General features: G+C 47.6%; 7 protein-coding genes across 7 annotated transcripts; 4 read left to right on the forward strand and 3 right to left on the reverse strand.

The window, feature by feature from the left end:
- Positions 1 to 1,115: 1,115 nt before the first annotated feature.
- Positions 1,116 to 3,014, reverse strand: N7471_002271 (serine hydrolase domain-containing protein; the record flags this gene model as incomplete). Its single annotated transcript, XM_057274991.1, has 4 exons — positions 1,116 to 1,908; positions 1,964 to 2,225; positions 2,286 to 2,399; positions 2,480 to 3,014. The coding sequence occupies 4 exons, from the start codon at positions 3,012 to 3,014 to the stop codon at positions 1,116 to 1,118; spliced, it is 1,704 nt and encodes a 567-aa protein (XP_057139629.1).
- Positions 3,015 to 5,080: 2,066 nt separating this feature from the next.
- Positions 5,081 to 5,500, forward strand: N7471_002272 (uncharacterized protein; the record flags this gene model as incomplete). Its single annotated transcript, XM_057274992.1, has 1 exon — positions 5,081 to 5,500. The coding sequence occupies one exon, from the start codon at positions 5,081 to 5,083 to the stop codon at positions 5,498 to 5,500; it is 420 nt and encodes a 139-aa protein (XP_057139630.1).
- Positions 5,501 to 6,166: 666 nt separating this feature from the next.
- Positions 6,167 to 6,710, forward strand: N7471_002273 (uncharacterized protein; the record flags this gene model as incomplete). The annotated part of the gene is made up of 3 exons (XM_057274993.1): positions 6,167 to 6,315; positions 6,502 to 6,643; positions 6,666 to 6,710. 3 exons carry the CDS (start codon positions 6,167 to 6,169, stop codon positions 6,708 to 6,710), a joined length of 336 nt encoding a protein of 111 aa, XP_057139631.1.
- Positions 6,711 to 8,874: 2,164 nt separating this feature from the next.
- On the forward strand, positions 8,875 to 10,118 carry N7471_002274 (uncharacterized protein; the record flags this gene model as incomplete). Its single annotated transcript, XM_057274994.1, has 3 exons — positions 8,875 to 9,086; positions 9,154 to 9,651; positions 9,676 to 10,118. The coding sequence occupies exons 1-3, from the start codon at positions 8,891 to 8,893 to the stop codon at positions 10,116 to 10,118; spliced, it is 1,137 nt and encodes a 378-aa protein (XP_057139632.1). The 5' UTR covers positions 8,875 to 8,890.
- A 730-nt stretch (positions 10,119 to 10,848) lies between these two features.
- Positions 10,849 to 11,067, forward strand: N7471_002275 (uncharacterized protein; the record flags this gene model as incomplete). The annotated part of the gene is made up of 1 exon (XM_057274995.1): positions 10,849 to 11,067. One exon carries the CDS (start codon positions 10,849 to 10,851, stop codon positions 11,065 to 11,067), a length of 219 nt encoding a protein of 72 aa, XP_057139633.1.
- A 1,731-nt stretch (positions 11,068 to 12,798) lies between these two features.
- Positions 12,799 to 13,656, reverse strand: N7471_002276 (uncharacterized protein; the record flags this gene model as incomplete). Its single annotated transcript, XM_057274996.1, has 1 exon — positions 12,799 to 13,656. One exon carries the CDS (start codon positions 13,654 to 13,656, stop codon positions 12,799 to 12,801), a length of 858 nt encoding a protein of 285 aa, XP_057139634.1.
- Positions 13,657 to 14,225: 569 nt separating this feature from the next.
- Positions 14,226 to 18,152, reverse strand: N7471_002277 (glycoside hydrolase family 18 protein; the record flags this gene model as incomplete). Its single annotated transcript, XM_057274997.1, has 16 exons — positions 14,226 to 14,369; positions 14,434 to 14,835; positions 14,899 to 14,992; positions 15,051 to 15,199; positions 15,329 to 15,444; positions 15,506 to 15,735; positions 15,813 to 16,062; positions 16,127 to 16,345; positions 16,405 to 16,608; positions 16,671 to 16,879; positions 16,940 to 16,983; positions 17,030 to 17,165; positions 17,278 to 17,578; positions 17,650 to 17,718; positions 17,773 to 17,926; positions 18,078 to 18,152. 16 exons carry the CDS (start codon positions 18,150 to 18,152, stop codon positions 14,226 to 14,228), a joined length of 2,796 nt encoding a protein of 931 aa, XP_057139635.1.
- Between the last annotated feature and the right edge of the window lie 976 nt (positions 18,153 to 19,128).

A 19,128-nucleotide genomic window follows, 5' to 3' on the forward strand; every position in this document is an offset into this window, starting at 1 on the left:
AAGTGTATAATCTTAGTGAAATATTATATTTATAGTTTATATATATAAAAAGAGTTAAGACTAGTATTCGATGATATCTACTAAGGCCTCTAATACTTTATAAGTTTTCTATTAGAGAATCGACGCCTCGAGGTAAAGTATTTTTAAGGGATCTTCGGGAGGAATAGGTTAGGAATAGGTTATAAATGGGTTATAAATAGGTTATAAATAGGTTATAAATAGGTTATAAATAGGTTATAAATAGGTTATAAATAGGTTCTATTAGGTTTCGATAGATTATAATGGGTTATAAATAGGTTCTATTAGGTTCTATTAGGTCGGACCTATTTAAATAGGGCCTAAGTAGCCAATCATATAATATAATAGGATATTCCTTTTAATCTATCTACTTTACTATAGGACTTAGGTATTTATCGTTTATATCCCCTTCTCTTATAAGTACGTACTCTCTCTACTTCTCCCCCTTATATTTATACTATTCCCTTTTACGGTCGTAATATCCTAAAGCTAGTATTCTGACTTTCTACCTACTCTTTACGATAGGGATATAGATAACCTTAGCTATCTTATACCCTCTTCTTAAGTTCTAACCCTACCTAGTAGCTAGCTCACGATTAAGCCTTTTAATACTATTAATACTAACTTCCTTCAGCCCTCTAACCTTCTACTAATCCCACCCTCACTTACCCACGTTAGCCCTAATCGGAGAAAGGCATATATATGGGTTACCTAATAGGTTTTGGGTTATTAGCTATAACCCAAAACCCATCGTTGGGTCGACGTAATGGACCTAAAACCCATTTTGGGTTGGGTTGGGTTGGGTTGGGTCCGGGTTAGAGTGGGTTGTGCCGAAGTCTAGGTACAAGGCCTATCAACCGGGTAAGATACTATAACTAAGAGGGGAATATAATATAACATTACTAACATTGACATCACCTAATAAACCCCTCTCGGATCGACATCGAATCGATATCGATCTATTGATAGATCACTTGTATGGCCCGCTCTGATGTTCCAGTTGTAAGGATCTTTATCCGTTACAATAAGTTTCGTCAATCAATAGATGCGTCAAAAAAAGCTATCAAAGCCCACTAAACTGTTAACCTGCTAGCTGATTAACTATCGGAGCTACTAGTAATTGGAAGAACAGTGCGCAGCACCCTAGGAGAAACGCTAACCGCATTGCCATTCTCATCCAAGTTAAAGACAAACTCGTCAATTCCCACGTTGCCGTATCTCTGCGAATCAACAGTCACCCAGGTAATGCAGGATGAGGTGAATGGCCCAATTCCAGCCGGCAGCGTTAGCGGGATTACAGCCCGGAAGGAAATCTGTCCTGGACTCTCGAGTCCAGTCGGATACAGGCGGATGCTGAGCTGCGAGGGATTGGAGATGCCGTTCAGGGCCATGTAGCCTGGGAACATGTCAGTTCCGTTGTTGAACCAGCTCGTGACAACTAGAGCAGGTCCGTCGTCTGTGGTGATGGTGATCGAGGAGTTTCCGGTGCTCAGAGCGTATCTTCCTGCAAAACGCTCGTACGCTTGGTTCTTGGCAGCTTGTTCAAGTGCGGGGAGCATGCTTGCAGAAACGAGATCCGAGGCGAGGGCAATAGACACGTGGGTGTTGCTACCAGCCCCGAGGATTATAAAGCCAGCGCCGTGATCTGGGTCCAGAGCTAGCGCAGATGAGTATGTGCCGATGTCTCCTGACTTGGTGTAGAGATCAATCGGGCGCTCGTCGCCGAATGACAGGATCTCCCATGGCGCGCCAACAGCGTAACCCAGGGATGATGTGTGAGTGAGCGGTTTCATCCACCGTCTTGTGATTGACCGGGGAAGAAGAGTGCTGTTGAGAATGGCGCGACCAAAGATTGACATGTCCTTTGCGGATGAGTAGATTCCACCAGCACTAGAACTATGTAAATTTTCTATCTAGGATCGGTGGATGAGGTGAAGCTACTTACGGTGCCTCTTCGCCAATATTGAAATTCCACCAGTATTCGCCCTGCGAAATAGGGATAACACCGAGCGATGTGCTGGGCGTGTTATAGAATGTGTGAGTCAGATTCAGTGGCTTGATAAGATCCTTCTTTAATACTTTCTCGAAGTCTTTGCCAGCTATCGCCTCTAGGACATATCCAAGGATCTGAAAGCCAGCATTGGAGTAGATTGGTGTCGAGGATGTAGGGACAATAGGATGGGCCTGGAGTAACCCATTGAAGAACTCTTTTATCAGAAAATCTGTCAGCGGAATCGAAAAAATGTAAAACACGCTTATCAACATACGCTTTCTGCTGCAGGGATTCGGCACACCGCAGGGCGGAATCTGCGCCGGGGGCAGGGTAGGAAATCCTAATGACTCAAGCAAAGGAGCTTGCTCAGTGAGGTCAAGGATACCATCTAGAAATTGGCAGTTGAGTTGTCTCGCGCGCGCGTAGGGAGTCCAAGGGACACTCAACAAGAACTAAAGCAATACTCACAGTCTCTTGCTATACCAGCCAAGTAGCTCGCCAGCTCTCCAACCGTCACTTCATTCCACTTGGTAAAGTTGATCCCGTCACGTCTTTTGGTGGAATTCCGGAGAAGATCAACAACGGCCGCCTGAATTTCAGGAATGTACTTAGCAACCGGGTCTTGCAAGATATTGAAACCGTCTTCAATCAGAAGCAGAAGCATAGTGAAAATCTTGGAGGCGCTGCCAATGCGGAAAACCGTGTTCTCGTCAACCTCGCTCACGCCAATGGTGGTATTGATAGCCTCGGCCGTGTGGGACAAAGTAAGCAATGAACGGGAACTGCTTGTGTCAAATATCTGTAAAGACAGGGAATTTCCAGAGAAATTTCCAGCCCTGATAGCATCCTGAATAGTCGTGGTAATGTTCTGCAGCGCCGATTGGACCGTGGGATCGTCGGGGAGATGTGTTGGAGCAGGCCAGCTAGGTCCAAGGAGGGGACAGAGGTGGACAGCGTTTGTGAGGGCAGCGCAAAGCACCAGCAACAGCGGACAAAGTGTCATGGTGAGAGAAGCTATGTTGGTCAGGCCACAGTTGTCTGTTGTTCAGAGTAATGTGAATGAGATGATTGTCAAGCTCAATGGTGACCAGTCGTGATATTTATAGGGCGCGCCAATATGACAAGTCCATTAGCAGTTAGAATACTAAATCAAGCTTGATGCATGCGGAAGTCTACCTTAGAAATTCTATCTACCTAGCTGGATTGTGCACGGACTGAAAATAGGAAGCATACCAGCGCAGGCAGCCCCCTATCAATGGAGGCAGGCTTATACATTCTACTGTACCTAGAACCTTCATTTCATTCCCACGCCTTGGTAGAATGGCACCCGCCCTTGGATACACGCATGAAGTCAGGTGGATAAGCTTATTTGCTCTCCCGTAATGAACACGTAAGACCAACTTATTTTGCTTGATTGGTTCTAGGGCTAGTGACCTTGCTACACTGAATTAGCTAGCCCCGGCGCGACGGTTCGTCTCATACTATACGGGTGTTCTGTAGCACAGGATGTAGAACCCAAAGTGACGAGCATGGATCATACCTGCTGGCCTATGGTCATGAGTTCGTCTTCGCCGTAGAGTCTAAACCAAAGTATTAGGCTATTAGCCTTTTTCGAAAACTGAAGTACGAACTATTGTTGATCAGCTGCACATGCCTTGAAATATCGCGCAACAAAGAGAACGCACGTGTATCAGTTTTGGTCCTAGGTGAATGCGCTAGAATGCTGGCTTGATCAACTGTCCCTATCAGCCTTTCGATCGCCGCAGGTTGTTTAGATAACTGGGATTACTGTTCAGACTCGCCAGAGTTGCGGTCAAGAGCCAACGAAGGCTGTTGTCGCTACAACGATGTCCTTAAGACTCAAGATCTCAAAATCCAGTAGCACAGCGCTGTTGTGTTCAGATTGGGACCGGGTAGAAGTATTGTCGTTTTCCTCACCGAAGTCTGCGGCTGCGGCGCATCCAATAATGGAATTCCCAGGTATCTCAGGTGGGCGTGATTACTTTATGCATGTGAATTTTTCCCGGCGTCTGTGTACGGCACATAAGAAGCTGTGACTCGGACTATGTGTCATAGGCAAGCATCTAGACATGGGCCCTATGAACGATAAGCTAAGCAACCACATTCAATTCCCAGAAGATTAAAGGCGCAGAGGGTATTGGCAGGAATGAAAGACTTTTCTGACATTGATGGGGACCTGGGCACCGTGTGGTAACTACATCAAAGTCTTTTAGACATTAGTCACTTTAAGATCCGATGACGACATAGCAGAACTTAGAAGAACGGTCAGTGTAACAGTCGGGGTGATCCTGACCCAGCTTCTACCGAGACTTTTGTACTCCCACCCCTCTCCCACACAGGGTCCAACGGTCATATTGAGAGGGTTACACCGGGAAGCGGCCACTCGAGTCCTGGTTGCATGTGCACCACGCGTTCGCCAATTTGTAGTTGGCTAGTGGGCTACCCGCAATTTATGATGTACCAATCAAAGGACTGCGACCAGAATCACTATCCGATCACTTGCAAAACTGTTTGGTCTATCCCCTTGGGGTTATTGGAGTGCGGTGTACTCGATTTTAACCGGTCCCTATCATAAATTTAATATGGACCCTCGCTATGCGAGTGTCCTACGCAATATTTACAGCCTCACCTATTTAATTCGCCTAACATTCGCGTATATCGATATTTATTAGAAATGCTTGTGTGGCGATAAAAACGCGGCCTATTGTGCTCGCCCAGTACAATCAAAATCGATGCGTGATTTGTTACCAGCTTGGCGCACGTGATCTAGTCACGTGGCTCTAAGCCCCTCAAATGTAGCTAGAAGCACATAGTCTAATGAAGCACCTTCCTCCATCATAGCTTTCCGTACCAGTTTGGTAGCACGTCAAAGTTACGATTTCAGTGGGCCTCCCTGAGCCAGATCACAAATTTTCAACCCGGAATACCCTCCCAGCCAACCAGGAGGACCAGTTCCGAGGGCCTGCCAAGCCGGCATCTCTACGCCAGTGCAGGCCCTGGCCCATCACAGCCATCCAATCAAAATCATCCAATCAAAACTGAATCCGCATGGACCGTCAGGTCAACACCGCAATACGACTTGCCTATCAACTTGATAGCTATATACAAGCCGGCCACCTTCACGCCGACGAGTTTGACGCTGACACCCGAGCGAGGATCGCGCTCCTGCTGAGTCAGCATCCAAAACCCCACCTTCCTAAATCAGAAGACCCGTTCCCATCAGACTGGCCCATTGACAGGCCCGCTTTACATAAAGCAACCACAGCTTTTCTCAAGGCTGCAAGCTCTATTGTCATCGAGAGCACATCACTAGACACTGCTACAGACCCTAAGAGACCACTTGGCCCCAAAACCAGAGGCAGCTATCACAACATTGCATCAAAGCTCTTCCCCGCCAAACCCAAGTCTAGAAAGACAAGATCAAGCCTCATTAGGACTAGTCTCCCTCCTAACACCTTTGGGCGATAATACGCCTGACCCGGAGCCAACTAGCGTTGAGCCTTCTGAAACTCATCAACCAAACCCAACACACCCGGACCTAGCTAGCTTAACTAGCTTGGAACAAAAATCCGTTATCACACAGCCGGCTCAAAGCAGACGTCCCACGCTAACGCCTCAACCGCGCCCACAGCTCCTGAGGAGAGCACATTCACAGCCACTATCCATCAGACCGAAGCTCCGACTTGGCTTAAAGCCAAGCCTTAACAGGCAGCCAAGCCAATCATAACATCGGACAGCACTAGTACGACGGCTTTCGAACTAGGAGCAGCTCTAAGCAATGGCTTTAGGTTCAGGCTCGGGACATGCTAGTTCTTCCACCTCCGGCCACGACCCGGCACCGGACGGTTTCACGTTAGAATAGAGAAACGTGATGGCATATATAATACAGTAAGCGGTATCTAACGCCCTCGCTAGTTTACCTCTCTAAAACAACGGTGAGGGACCACGTGGACCTGCCGGACCCCCGGACCCCCGGACCAGCAGGCCTAAGCGGCGAACTAGCCACGCCAGACACAAGCTGGAAAGTATCAGACAGAAATCGGATGCTTTGACCCCGATCATAAGGCCACATCCAGCGTGAAATCCGTTAACCACGTCAATCATTACACCAACGTCTACTCCTAGATAGACCATATGAAAGACATCTCCAAGTTGAAATCCGAAGAAGTCGTGAGATCGTATATAAGCTACTCGCTGAAGAACAAAGCCACAAATTGGTATGACTCCGAACTTACTGACTTCGAAAAAGACGCCCTCCGCATCCTCCCACTGGAAGACGGATGGTACAAGTAGCTCACGCAACGTTGGAAGCCACCCCTAGCCGAAGCATTGCGCAGCATGGATATAACAAAGTACAGCTGGGACGACGTACGCTCCGGTAAGGAACCACGTGAATAAGCCTAACAAGTGATCCGCCACGCCAGAGCGGTAGGGCGAACTAACCTGTATAAGCAACTACTCAAAATCAGGGAAAACATCGAACTATCCCTCCGTGGCGTGGTGTTGAACCCGGATACCACTATAACGTTGGCCGCCTTCTTGAACACCTGGATCTTAAATTCCTTGACTGGCAAGACCAAGTGTTCCTTCGAGACCAACGTGTCTAAGCCCGTAAGTCACAAATCTAACCCAGGAACGCGCAGCAAAACGCCCAAAACTGGACATCCTATCAATTTAGGGCTAACCGGACCGTCTAGAGACCTAATTCTTAGTAGCAACCGTAACGTTAAGGGAACTTTCTAAACCAAGGAACCTAGGCTTACTAACGCCAGAACTGGTAGAACCAACGTCAAAATTGGCAAGGTCAACATCAGGCTTAAGGCAATTTCTAGAGTCAAAGCTAAGGAAGGCAACTTCTAAGAAATCAGCTACGCCTACCCCTGGTCGCAAATCAAAATCAAAACAACTAGTACGTTCTAGACTGCGACATCGCCCGTCCACGGTGGGTGGTGGGCTATTTGGATTTTCGAGTGCCCGTCTATAACGCCCACCGCCCACGGGCATGCCCATCGCGGGCATGCCCACTATGCCCACTATTGCATCAAGTCACCCAAAATGGACGTATAACTCGCTAACTTAATATAATAAATAACTGTTATTTACAGCTGTTTTGCCAACTCCATATAAAATCGCGGTTTTAATCTATAATATCTATAAATTTTATTAAAATATCTGAGTATATGAAAAACTATAATATATATGATACGACCTAGAATAAATTCCTTATCGAAATACACTATATTATATGGTATTTTTATTAACTTATTAAATCATACTATAATAGTTTGAAGATATATATTTAAGTTAGTGGTATATGCCTACTATTTTCTATAAGTAGAATTGCGATTTGCTGGCCCGCCGCCTGTTTCGGCCCCCCCTCCGTCGGGTTTAGCGCCCGTGGGGCCGCTGCCCGATCCGGGATCGCGTCCGTCCACTTGGGGTTTAGCCCGTCCGCAACGGGTTTGGCGCCCCACGCTAGCCCCGATCGGGATCTGCCGTCTCGTACCGCCCGTCTCGCGACGTCCGCCATCTATATAACCCGCGATGCGTCGCTCGACGGTGATTCTCTTCTTTCCCACACCCTTTCCCCCTTCCCCTTCTATTATGTTCCACCGTCGCCATTCCCTAGTCGGCTGACGTGGCCCCTATCAGCTAAAAAACCCTGGGTCCTGAGCATAGCCTGCTTCCCCACTCGCGGAAATTCGAACGGGTCGGTCGGTCTGGCCATGCGAGTCACCCGGATCGCCCTTGATTTCCCAGTTCTATATGGCTCAATACATTCTTCGTTTCATACTATACGCTATATAGGGTCGCTGTTTTAACCGGTATAGATAATATCCTCGGACTGCTTGATAACTGGACATTTGAAGAGCAATATAGGAGGACTACTAGCCGCTCTTTATCCTAGGCTTCGGTTCGCGAATGCCATATAGCGCGCCGTAGAACGGTCACCTTTGCTCTTTTAGCCGACCCCTGATTAAATAACCGGCAAGTCGCTCACTAGACCCGCTTCCGCTCTCTAGCCAACCGTAAAAATGCCTTAAGGAGCTCTGGCGCTAAGCTGAGATATCGCAATCATCCTAATAACATGAAATTGATGGCTTATATGATCGGCTTGATTGATCGGCGAATCCTAGGCTGCCGCTCGGATTGAGGGAGTTTTTCTTGCTAATCTCTTCCCAATCCTATCAATTGTCAGCTAAGGTGTCCTAGAGGGTGTAACGTTACACGGTGGGTACTACAAACCTAAGGCGCCCTTTAACGAGGCCGGTTGGCTAGATTCGCCCGGAGAACTCTCTAGTGATCGCCCGACGCAAGTAGCGAGTAGTATTAACGAGGTAGTGCTATTGTAGTTCTCGGTTGTATGGGGTCTGTAAGGCGATATACTATATGATTCCTTAGCTAGTAATGCCCTAGCGGCGCCTAGGTATTAAAAAGAATGACTGACCTCTTTTTCCCATTCTTTAGAAATCATTCAGAATGGACGTGGACACACCAGCCTAGTGACCGCTGCACTCTTATTTAAGCTTACTTCATTCTCTGTTGGTTTCTACCTCCGCTATATCTAGGCTATGTCTTACCACTTTCTGGGAAATGAGGGTAGATCTTGATCAAATCGAGTTCTACTATGGCCTAAGTCGCCCGCCGCTTTCTACTAGTGTAAAAAGCGTGCCCTCTAAGCACGCCCTAGCTTATATGCCACGATACCTCTAGCAGTCTTTTCCCACTGGGTTCGGCTTCTATCTAGGACCGTGTGAGGCACCCCTAGGATAGTCACCGCCACTAACCGGTATAACTTATAAGTGGAACATGTTTGACTTCGAGATCAATCATATCTATAGACCCACTCCGCCTGAAATGACGAAAGATGTCGAACCCCTAGTGATAACAGATATACCAGCTGCCTATGATATTCTGTTGGATCGTGGAAGTTCCGCGCTGGCTTTCTTAGAGCCAGTGCCATCGACAGACTCCGCGGGAACAATTCCGTGTCCTATAGGGCCAAATCACCTAGACCCTATTCCTCCTAATATGCGAGGAGATGATCTACCGGGTAAGTTGGCATAACACATTGAAAGTCGGCCATCATTCTCTCATTATCTAACTTCTTTTTATTATAGACGCTGTTCCTAATACTAAAAAAATGGAGACTTCTCAACTCTCGTGCACACCCTATGTGACCGCACCCGTGCCTACACCTGAACAAGCGAACTGTGTCTCTAGCAACCTATCTATGGTGGGTGATTTTCGGCAAGAATTAGCCAAGCGGAGGTTATCTACCATAGAGCCCTCAGATAGTGGGGACTACGAAAATGATTCGGAGCCGAGTCAGATATCTAACCTAGGTGAAGATCCATGCTTAAGGGCAAACAAGGCTTCGGGGCGGGCTAAAGATCCTAGCACTACTAAAGACACGTTAGCCATATCTAGCCCGTCCTCTCCGCCTCCGGATCGCTCTATATCAATATATTCTCGAGCTCGAACGACACTAAGTTCCAAACCCCTAATGCGCTACCCGTCGATAGCTATGATTATACCGTTAACGTCTTGGAAACAAGGAGCCGCCAGGATAAGCATAAGGGCCGCTACGGCAGTATATAAGAAGCGACTCCGCTCAGGTCGAGGCACCAGCATCCACTAAGACGGGAACACCACCTATGACATAGCACAGCCGTGTCAAAAGAGGAAGAAAAGGAGACCTTCAATCAGGCCACTTTCTAACCCTTCGGAATCTTCCGTTCCTATTTCATCTCATTGCTCTGGTGCTATCCAGGGTATACGTGGGAGTGCTATCCTCACGGTCGAATCTAATACTAGTCTGAAACCGGCATATTTCTTTACTTTCATACCCGATCCTAGCCCGATGCTATCTCGAGCCCACACGGCGGTTATCCTAGGGAAACACACATACACGTCGGACGAGAATGCGCTACTCGTGCGGCTGAAGGAAAAAGAGGCAATGTCATGGTCTGAGATTACGACTCACTTCCCAGGCCGAAATATGTCATCCCTTCAAGTCCACTATTCAACCAAATTACGCCACAAGGCCAGCTCTCGGTATGGAAAACCGAGGAGACGCGAATAAGAGAGGATATACTATCGGGATATTTCTTGGTTCGCGCCTGTCGACCTTTGACTGTATACAATATCCTCCGTAGCCATCTGTTTCAATACAAGCATTAAAGCCAACTTAGTGTACTCTGTAAAGAGAAGCCACGGGTTTCAACAGGTCTCAAACAAGAGAGGTGTCCTCAACGCGTTCTACCAAGCAGAGCACTTGCGCAACAGAAGGAGCCGAGAAGCCTATAAATACGTCCTCTACCCCCGGCAATTTGCTCTACATTTTATTCACTTGACTCTGCAAAATCGAGCAGGCTTGTGTCTGAGTCACCTGATAGGTTCTCCCCTTTGACCCAGAACCGAATTTCCACTGTGCTGACATTGATAGGATACATCGAGGATACAAGCCAGACAGTGCCTGCGAGAGATACAGGTATGATTCCCACCAGATGCACTGCCATTCACATCAGCCGGTTAAAGATACGAGTTTTGGATTAGCTGATCAAGGTGTCTATGCGCAGATGCCTCCGCCACAGCAGTCGACTAGCTGATCTACTGTACAGCCACTGTGTGTGCTCCCAAGAGATAGGCGAATATCCGCGTCGCAGGTATGTCAACAGCAATGTATGAAGAGATGGCCAGCTTGAATAACGAGAACTCTCGCCGCTGCTCTCTTCCGTGAGTCACCTTGCTATGATGCTTTGAATATCAAATGGTGCTAATATAGTTTAAGTTCTTTCAAATCAACCACCAGCATGGGAGCCTCCGATGTGGGCGAAGAGCGCCGACTGCCTCCTCTTCCCCAGATTTTGCCTCTTCCTTCTCCCGGTCCTTTCAACCCGTTCAACACAAAAGATGCCCTAATTCCCACCACCCCTAGACCTCAGGACACCTTCCAATTCAAGTCACCTTGGGCGGCTGCCAATCACATCGTCGCTCCCCCTTCACCAGCCAACCCGGCCGAAAGTTCCTGACAAGAGGGCTTTGCCATACAAAAGTCCGGTGCAAGAGACTGGCCCAATGACCTCTCTCAGAACGAAATCATGGCCCTTGTGGCCCCGCAAAAGCTCAACCGCAAAGCGTCGCAGGTATATGAATCTTAGCCTGGCCTGTCTCACTGATCCTGAAGATGATGCGATTTCAATAGAACCGAGTACATTCGAACAAATGCACGAGCGCAAGGACCACAGCTCTTTGCCGTCTCTTTGTCCCAAGACTTGGCTACCAGAAGATGTGAGTCATGGATTGTCTCCCCGATCTGCAAGCTAATGATTGACAGTGAACCATTAACATCGCACCAGAGGGCCCGAGAATACAGCACCCCGTTAGTGGCAAATACAAAGCCATGGCCTACACACTATTCTTGGCCCCGACGCTTCAAACCACGCAACATACCCTAGATGAAGAATATAAACCAGAGGAGCAGGCCAATAGCGGGTGCGAACATCCGAGTGCGAGCTTCGCTACATGGAAGCTTGAGACATCCATTCTTCCTTATAGTGTGAGTGACTTACCGCGTCCTCCGCTGCGCTACATCAGTTATTTGTGCAATTTCTTGTGCTCCAGAACATCAACACAATTGCTGATTTTCGTGCCGTTGTACATGAGGGCAGCCCATCGCCACCGTGAAACATCCCTGTTGGAAGTCCTATCGCCGGATCGGAGATAAGACTAGGTGGCACTACGACGCGTGCTCCATCGCGTCTTCGCCCTCACCGCCTTCACTCCATGAATGGCGGAGTGTCTGGCCGTCCGCATTGCGAAACATTCATCCATCACGACTATATGATTGCTTGTGCCTGGTGAGGTTGTCACGCCCTATGCTGCCCGAGAGAATGCGCGTTGCGCCACAGCCCGGCTTTTTGGAGCAACGGCCGGAGAGTGCGACGGACCAGAATACAACATGGCATGAATCGTGTGCGTTGTTTTGCCGAAGAGGATTGTAAGTGATCTGTTTGGCAAGTTCATATGACCACGAAGAATCAATGGATTGAAGACTTCCAAGGTGCTCAGATTGTGTGCTTACCCTGCATACCTGCATGTATAGTTTCTGGCCTGATTCCGTTAATAAGCTATATAGTACATATATGGCTGGGTCCCAGATAACACAGAACAGTTTTGTGCCCGCAACCTACCCCAAGCACGGAAGAAGATTGCTCGCATCCAGCAAACGGTCGATGCGAATGTCAACATATATATGCACCCACAATCTCCTGATCTCTGGTCTCGGGCAGAAAGAAATTTAGCAACTTCTGCAAAAAAACATAGTGGCTCTAGGGCCACTTTCACCGACGAGCACGTCTTATTCCAAATCATGCCAGGAAAAGCGTATGAGCAGGTGATCGTGTTCTTACAGCAAAACTTCGTTAGGGCAATGGAGGCGGCGAACTGCCCAATGACGAAAACCATAGTAGGAATTGGCGCAACCATTTCAAAGGGACAGTTTTATAGAAAGGAACCCGATTGGGGTATAAGGCCCATCGGAGAACTTCGGGTCATAGTTGTCATTACATTCCCATTGAGCAAATTGTAGATAGATCGGTTGGCTCTCAGTGGCCTATCAGTAGTTGCAGGTCTCCATATGTGATTGGAGACTAGTATGTCCGTAACAAGACGCTATCAATGAGCTTAACAGAATGAATTGCCATTCCATGAAAATAAATATTGCCAATGGATTAGATCTCGCAGACAGCAATGATATACTTCTAAGACTTCCGGCGTAATGAAGCGAGCCGTTCTTCTTCAACGTTCACTACGCTGCACTCGTCAATCATTATAGGTGGCCGTACATAGAACGCCTCCCAATCCGAGGGTACTTCCAGAGTATCAAACCACTGCACGTAAGAGTGTATGGGGATATACATCCATCCAACCATTTCGAGTTCGTCGTCTGTCTCACCATCATGCCACTCCGGATGTATCTTATATTCCCTTTCCTGAGGGGTCAAATTACCCCACGGCTTAGACAAAATTTTGACAATAGGACCGCAAAGGGAATTCTTAAAAAGCTCAAGCGACTCTAGACAGAAATCATCCACAAAGAGGCAAAAGTTATACCGTGGGCCGAGAAAGTACTGTGGACCCTGCCCATTATTATCATCAGATTGAAGGTTTTCGAGTACTTCAGGGCTGGCGACGATCTGAGGTAGTTGGTCTGTAACCCATGCGTTGAAGTGGTCACGAATATCGTGGGATGTAGCTCCATTGAGTTTCTCGATATCGTCATTGATGACCAGCTGATGATGCGACAGAAGATCCATTCTCTGGTTGCATTCAAGGTCGCTTTCGATCTTTTCTCTTAGCTGTTGAAGTAGGCGACTCCACGCGCTCTCGTCCTTATAAGAACAGCGGTAAATAGAGAATCCCCAGGGTAAACCGCGCTTGTTAGAAAATTTATCGGAGAGGGAAGCATCGATGTTCTTGTAATCGTCAAGCATACTGCGCGTCTGCTGATCTTGTGCCTTGCTAGTGATCCTACGGACGCTGGTTGGAGAGCTCCGTGGTAGACAGCGCTGGGGCAAGACCGCGGAGATATGACTGAAGATAGGATGCCGAAGCAACATGGATCCGGGTTGAGATCGGTTGAGATCCGATACACCGGACAAAATGCCTTCAATCCGGGAATTGTAGAAAAAGAGACGGGTGTTTGAGCCAAAAGGGGGTTTGCAGGATTTGCAGGGTTTGCATCTCCTCAGCTTTCATGTCAGATGATCTCTCGGCAACTGGCTAGTATAGAAATACGATCCTCACACTTGGGCACCTGGGCAGATTTTTTGCCCATATGTCACACCGGAAAAGGGGTTAATTCTAAAACCCCTGCCCATACAATTCGATTTATAGTCACATTTGGAAAGTCAAGACATCCATCGGCCGAAGGGTTTGTTTACGCCGGCATTGCTGCCGGCTCAAGTGGCACATGAAGAGCATGATGCATTCAATTTTGGAACTTCCCAAACCTCACACTTTGAATGTGATCTGGTCGATAGCTTTTTTCAGTTGCTCCGCTTCATAGACCACCTTTGATACCACATCACCTGTTGCCCCTCCTAAGGGAAACTTTTGGTGAATCAACCCGATTCTGGTCGTAAGGTAATTTTGTCCATGCTGCACGAGATTTTCATAGAAAGCAGGCTCAAACTCTTTCCAAATGGCGAGCATGCCCTCCAACCCTGGCATATTTATCGGCATATCCAAACTCCTTTTGCACGGCCGCCCGTGCCTCATTTAAATGAGGGCGAAGCTCGGGATAGTTCAAATAATTATAGACACCAATTGTCTGCTTGCGCCGATTAGCTCGTAATGTTCAGAAACCGTTTTGTCACTTAACTCAATGGACTTACTTTCTGCAAAACGCCCAAAAGCTTCTTAGCGGCGTCCTCGGGACTCTTCGAGGTGGCGCCAGCTATAGTTTTAAGATGATCGTTGAATACGCCGATTGCCATAGGATTTTTATCCATCCAAAGAGTCATCTTGATAATGTTCATCTCAGCCTCGAGGAAAGACATTCCCGTGCGATAGGCGTAGGAGCCTAAAATCTCAAAGACACGATCATTTGGAGTCATTGGGGCAGCCCAACCCTTGACATCAGTGACAAGCTGTCCTGCCAGCGGTAAAGATACATCATATACTTTGTTCCATCCAGCCAAAAGGTTCGCTGGATCTATCTTTGCGGCTTTCATCAGATTCCCGTTTGGCAAAACTCCCGACAAAGTCGTTACCAGGAACTTCGGGATCATATTCAGCTGGATCGTCTGGTCAGCCAATGCTTCAAAACCAGGAGGATGCAACAGAGTAGTGGTACTCACCTCCATCATATGCTCCGCGTGAGAACCCTTTTTTGGAAGATCGGCATACTTGGTGAGTTGAACAGCAGTGGATGAACAAACATCTTGCAACATGCTAAGAAGTCTGGTCAGCTGGTTTGACCCCGTTTCGGAATGTAAGAAAAGTGACGCACCTGAAGCCTCCAGCGAGACCCAAAGTGGACGATCCGTCTCCTTTGAATACCTTGAGCCCTGGTGGGTACGGTCTGGATAGCGTCTTCATCCCGTCCTTGAATAGACTCGAGCCCGTGATCGCATCAATCGCTATCTTGAATGACCTCGCCTTGCCGGGTACTGTTGCCACTCTTGACTCAATGACATGAGGCGGTCAATAACTCCACATTCTTTTGCCATTGGAGAGTTCATAGGAGCGCTTGCTGAGCAGGGTATAATAACCATCACCTTCACCTACAAAGCCATCCTCCTCGTCGCAACCCTCGTCAAAGTCACTGCACAAATCGGCATCGCATGTCAAAGTCTCCAGGGCCGTTGGATTGGGAGAGCAGCAAAGTGCCTTCTTCCGACCCCCTATAAAATTGGATTAGTTCAGGGTCACCCCTCGGTGCCTAAGATTAGAATGTGAACTCACAGCTACATGCACCGTAAGTGTCTCCCTGGTCATTCGTAGCTAGAGTGATCTCTTCTGGTTTGCAAGTATTATCGGCACAATCACCTTTGCCAACCCAGTGGCAATTTTCAACGGGAATGGGCTCGCTTTTAGGGCAGCAATAATGATTGCCATGACTAATCGTTGTGCCCCATCCAGTGCGATCCCACTGGTACGCGACGCTTTCCTCGTCATCTTTGCACTTGCTGTTTCTGTTTTTAGGGATGATAGTGTTAGGAACCCGCCCATAGAAACGGAGAGGCTAGAAACGATCCGGGAAGAGACTCACACGCCCTTAGACCAGTAACAACTTCCTAACAGGAGATCATATGAGCCCATCTCACAGCAGAGAGCTTTTCCTCCTCGGCCACACTTCCCGGTCCCAGACTGGCCTGGGATACCACCCCAGCTGGACGACGAAACTTGGACTTCGCCGGCATGACATTGCCCGTTACAGTCACCGTGGGCTGGACCACCCCGCCATTGGCAATTCTTTAGGCCGCTAGTCTTGGGGCAACAAATAGGCTTCCCACAAGTGCCTTAATTGGTGTTAAAATATATCTCGGAGACCAGTCTCGCACGCAATTACATCTTTTCCTTTACAGCCTGCCTTGTCATGGCCAACCATGGTCAGCGGGGAGCAACTGGCTGCCTGAGGGTTGTCTAGATCAAAACTTTCATGAAACTTGTAACACCCACCACCAAGGTAAGTCTCAATGACGTCGACCAATGGTTGTTGCTCATCTGCTTGAAGCAAGCTGACCGAACTACCTAGATCATCCTTCCCTGTGAGTGCTTTGTGGGCAGTCCAGTTGTAATCATCTAATATATGTTAGTGCACTGCTCTGAAAAATGCCCTTTTTTGTCAGATGTTTGTATACCTAAGTCCGAGGCCCAAATAAGAGAACCAGAGAAGCCAATACTGTTCGCCCAATCAATCTTCTGCTTGAACGTGTCCTCGTCGTCGTATGAGATCCACTGGTTGGTATCCCATGTGAAGTACTTGACGGCTGCTTCTTTGTCATGGATGACCTTAATATCGGAATTGTTTGACAGGATCTGTTGAATCTCATAGTAGGCAAGATCTTCACGAGTTAGAACCCAAAGATAGCAGGATTTTTCAATAAGTCTCAAACAGCTCACTCACAGCCACTAGTATCCGTACAGATACCTGCATTCCCGCCACCGCTGAAAGCACAGCCAGGTGTGGTGCAGCTACCACTCTCAAGGGTAAAAGATCTGCCGTAGAACCCAAAGCCCATTGCAACCTGAGATGGCTTCACCTTGGCTCGCCAAAGAAGTTCGGTGGCCAGTTTGATCTCGGTCAAGTTCGTGTGTGCCTGGACAACCGAGCCACTGCAAATCTGGTTAGGTACAACTTAAAATGCCTTTGGCGGGTGAAGACAGGACACTTACATTGGGTTGCTACTGTCCCAGACTCCATGCAAATCGTACGACATCTTTTCATGTTAGCTCACGCGTCATACTCCTGCGGTTACAACTTACCAGATTCATCCAATCGGCGTACTTGAGCATGCCTGGTAAATCAAACCAGCGCATATAAATAAGACGAGGGAGCTGTAAATGTGATACCCAGGTCCCGTCCGGAATCTTTGAAAGTGCTACGAAGCTCTTTGAGCAACTGCACATAATTGTCTGTGTCTTCTTTGCTTCCCCCACGATCTCCAGCACCAGGATACTCCATGTCAGATATCAGTTAAAAGGTATTCAAGTGGAAATCTCAGCCATCATACCAATCAATGTCAACACCATCAAAACCGTATTCATTCAGGAATGAGAGCACATTCTTCGCAAATGTCTGTCGGTTCGTGGAGCTCTTTGCAATGTTTCCGAACACAGCCTGGGTAGCCATGTTATTGTCAGAGAACGTCCATCCACCGATACTGACGAATATCTTTAGATCTGCCTTGGTCAATTTGAGGGCCGCAAGATCGTCAAACAGTGACACAGGAGTGGCGGCATCCATTGTCATAATTTGAAATGTCGAAGGGTTTATATATGCAAATGCATAATTGAGATGGGTGAGGGCGTCCACTAGGCGAACAATCAGAATCGCCCTGGGAATATTTCCTGATGATATCCTAGGGGTCTGAACAGAATCTTACAGGGTAGATCACTAGGGGAAGTCTGATGACACTTCGATCGATCATTCCACGCCTCGTAGTAGCCGATCACTACATTAAGTTGTCAGCGGTGGTAGTGAGACACAGAATGATTGACACTCATACCTTTCGAAAGGATCTGGTTTTTTGGAGATCCACTTTGGGGAGTGGGATGCAAACCACAATTCGATTGACATGTAGTATCATCGCAGAAGTCTGTTGACTTATCATTAGAGAGGAGCCCGGGAGATTGAGAAGTGAAAACTAACCACTCGTTGTTCTATAGAAGCCATATTGAGAGCAGCTTCGACAAAAATTAGCTTTCATACAACTGAGGGGAAGAAAAAATCTAACCAAGTATTGAGTGGGCAAGTGGTATTTGCCGGGCTTGAGTCTTTGCCACATTCAGCAGTAGTATGGCAGTTACTCACGCAGCCAGTACCACAATAGGTCGAGCCATAGCCACAATAGCCGCCAACTGGTATTGACAAGGAGGTTAGCTTCATCACTAACCCTCAGAATTTGAGAAGGGGTCATACCACCACAGCAAGCTCCGTTACTACAAGGATCTGGAGAAGAAATCTATCAGCAAAGAAGCAGAAGGGGCAATATGATACGCCATACTGGATACACTACAGCTGTAGTCATCCCGGCGATGTAGAAAATCACCAGGATGAGTTTCTAGGAGAGATCGTTCTGCGATAGCTGCATATTGGGAATGTCCACTATAATGACCATATGCAAGCCGAGCATGAATGTAGGGAGAAAAAGACAGAAGCTAGATGATATGGTAGAATAGCTTCATTTCGAACCCCTCTTAAGGTTTAGTCCCATATAGTGGGTGTTTCGCTTGGGAAGAAAGAGAATATTCGCGAGTGAGCAAAGCCAAGAGGAGACCTGATTCCCTTAAACATAACGTATTTTACTTCTCTTACGCGGGAGGTCCGTACATATTATGGAAATTTCCAGTTCCGTGTACGGAGTACGGAGTATATAATAATTCCGTGTTGAAAACATACTATATTTTCACGCTAGAGTGCATCTCGGCAAAGCACCGACGCCGTTATCAATAGGCATCTGGAAGAATCGTGTATATGAAACGAGCTAAGGAAGGAGGCGAGGGTCTTTGTACCTAGTGGTTCGTGGTATGGCATAGCGATTGGCTCAACGATAGTTCAGTGTTGTGAGATTGATATGGCAACTTGGGATAAACGAACGAATCCTGTAGCGCTCTGAAATTGAGTGAGACATAAAATACCTAAAATCCACTTAGCCTTAGCCTTAGCCTGCTAAGCGTTCCTTGGAAACCAGGGCTGGTCCCACTATACACCCGGGCCGCCGCCGGCCCGAATCGGATCTTCGTGTTTGTCCACTAGTAGTCAGTTTCTGTCTCAGCCTAATTTCCGCTAGAGTGAGAATTTCGGCTTAGTACTCCGTACCGGAGTACTTCTGCCTTATGGTTATAGCGGTATGGTCCGCGTG

The sequence above is a fragment of the Penicillium samsonianum genome (assembly GCF_028829775.1).
Source record: "Penicillium samsonianum strain IBT 33392 chromosome Unknown utg000002l_segment0_segment0, whole genome shotgun sequence".
Classification (NCBI taxonomy): domain Eukaryota; kingdom Fungi; phylum Ascomycota; class Eurotiomycetes; order Eurotiales; family Aspergillaceae; genus Penicillium; species Penicillium samsonianum.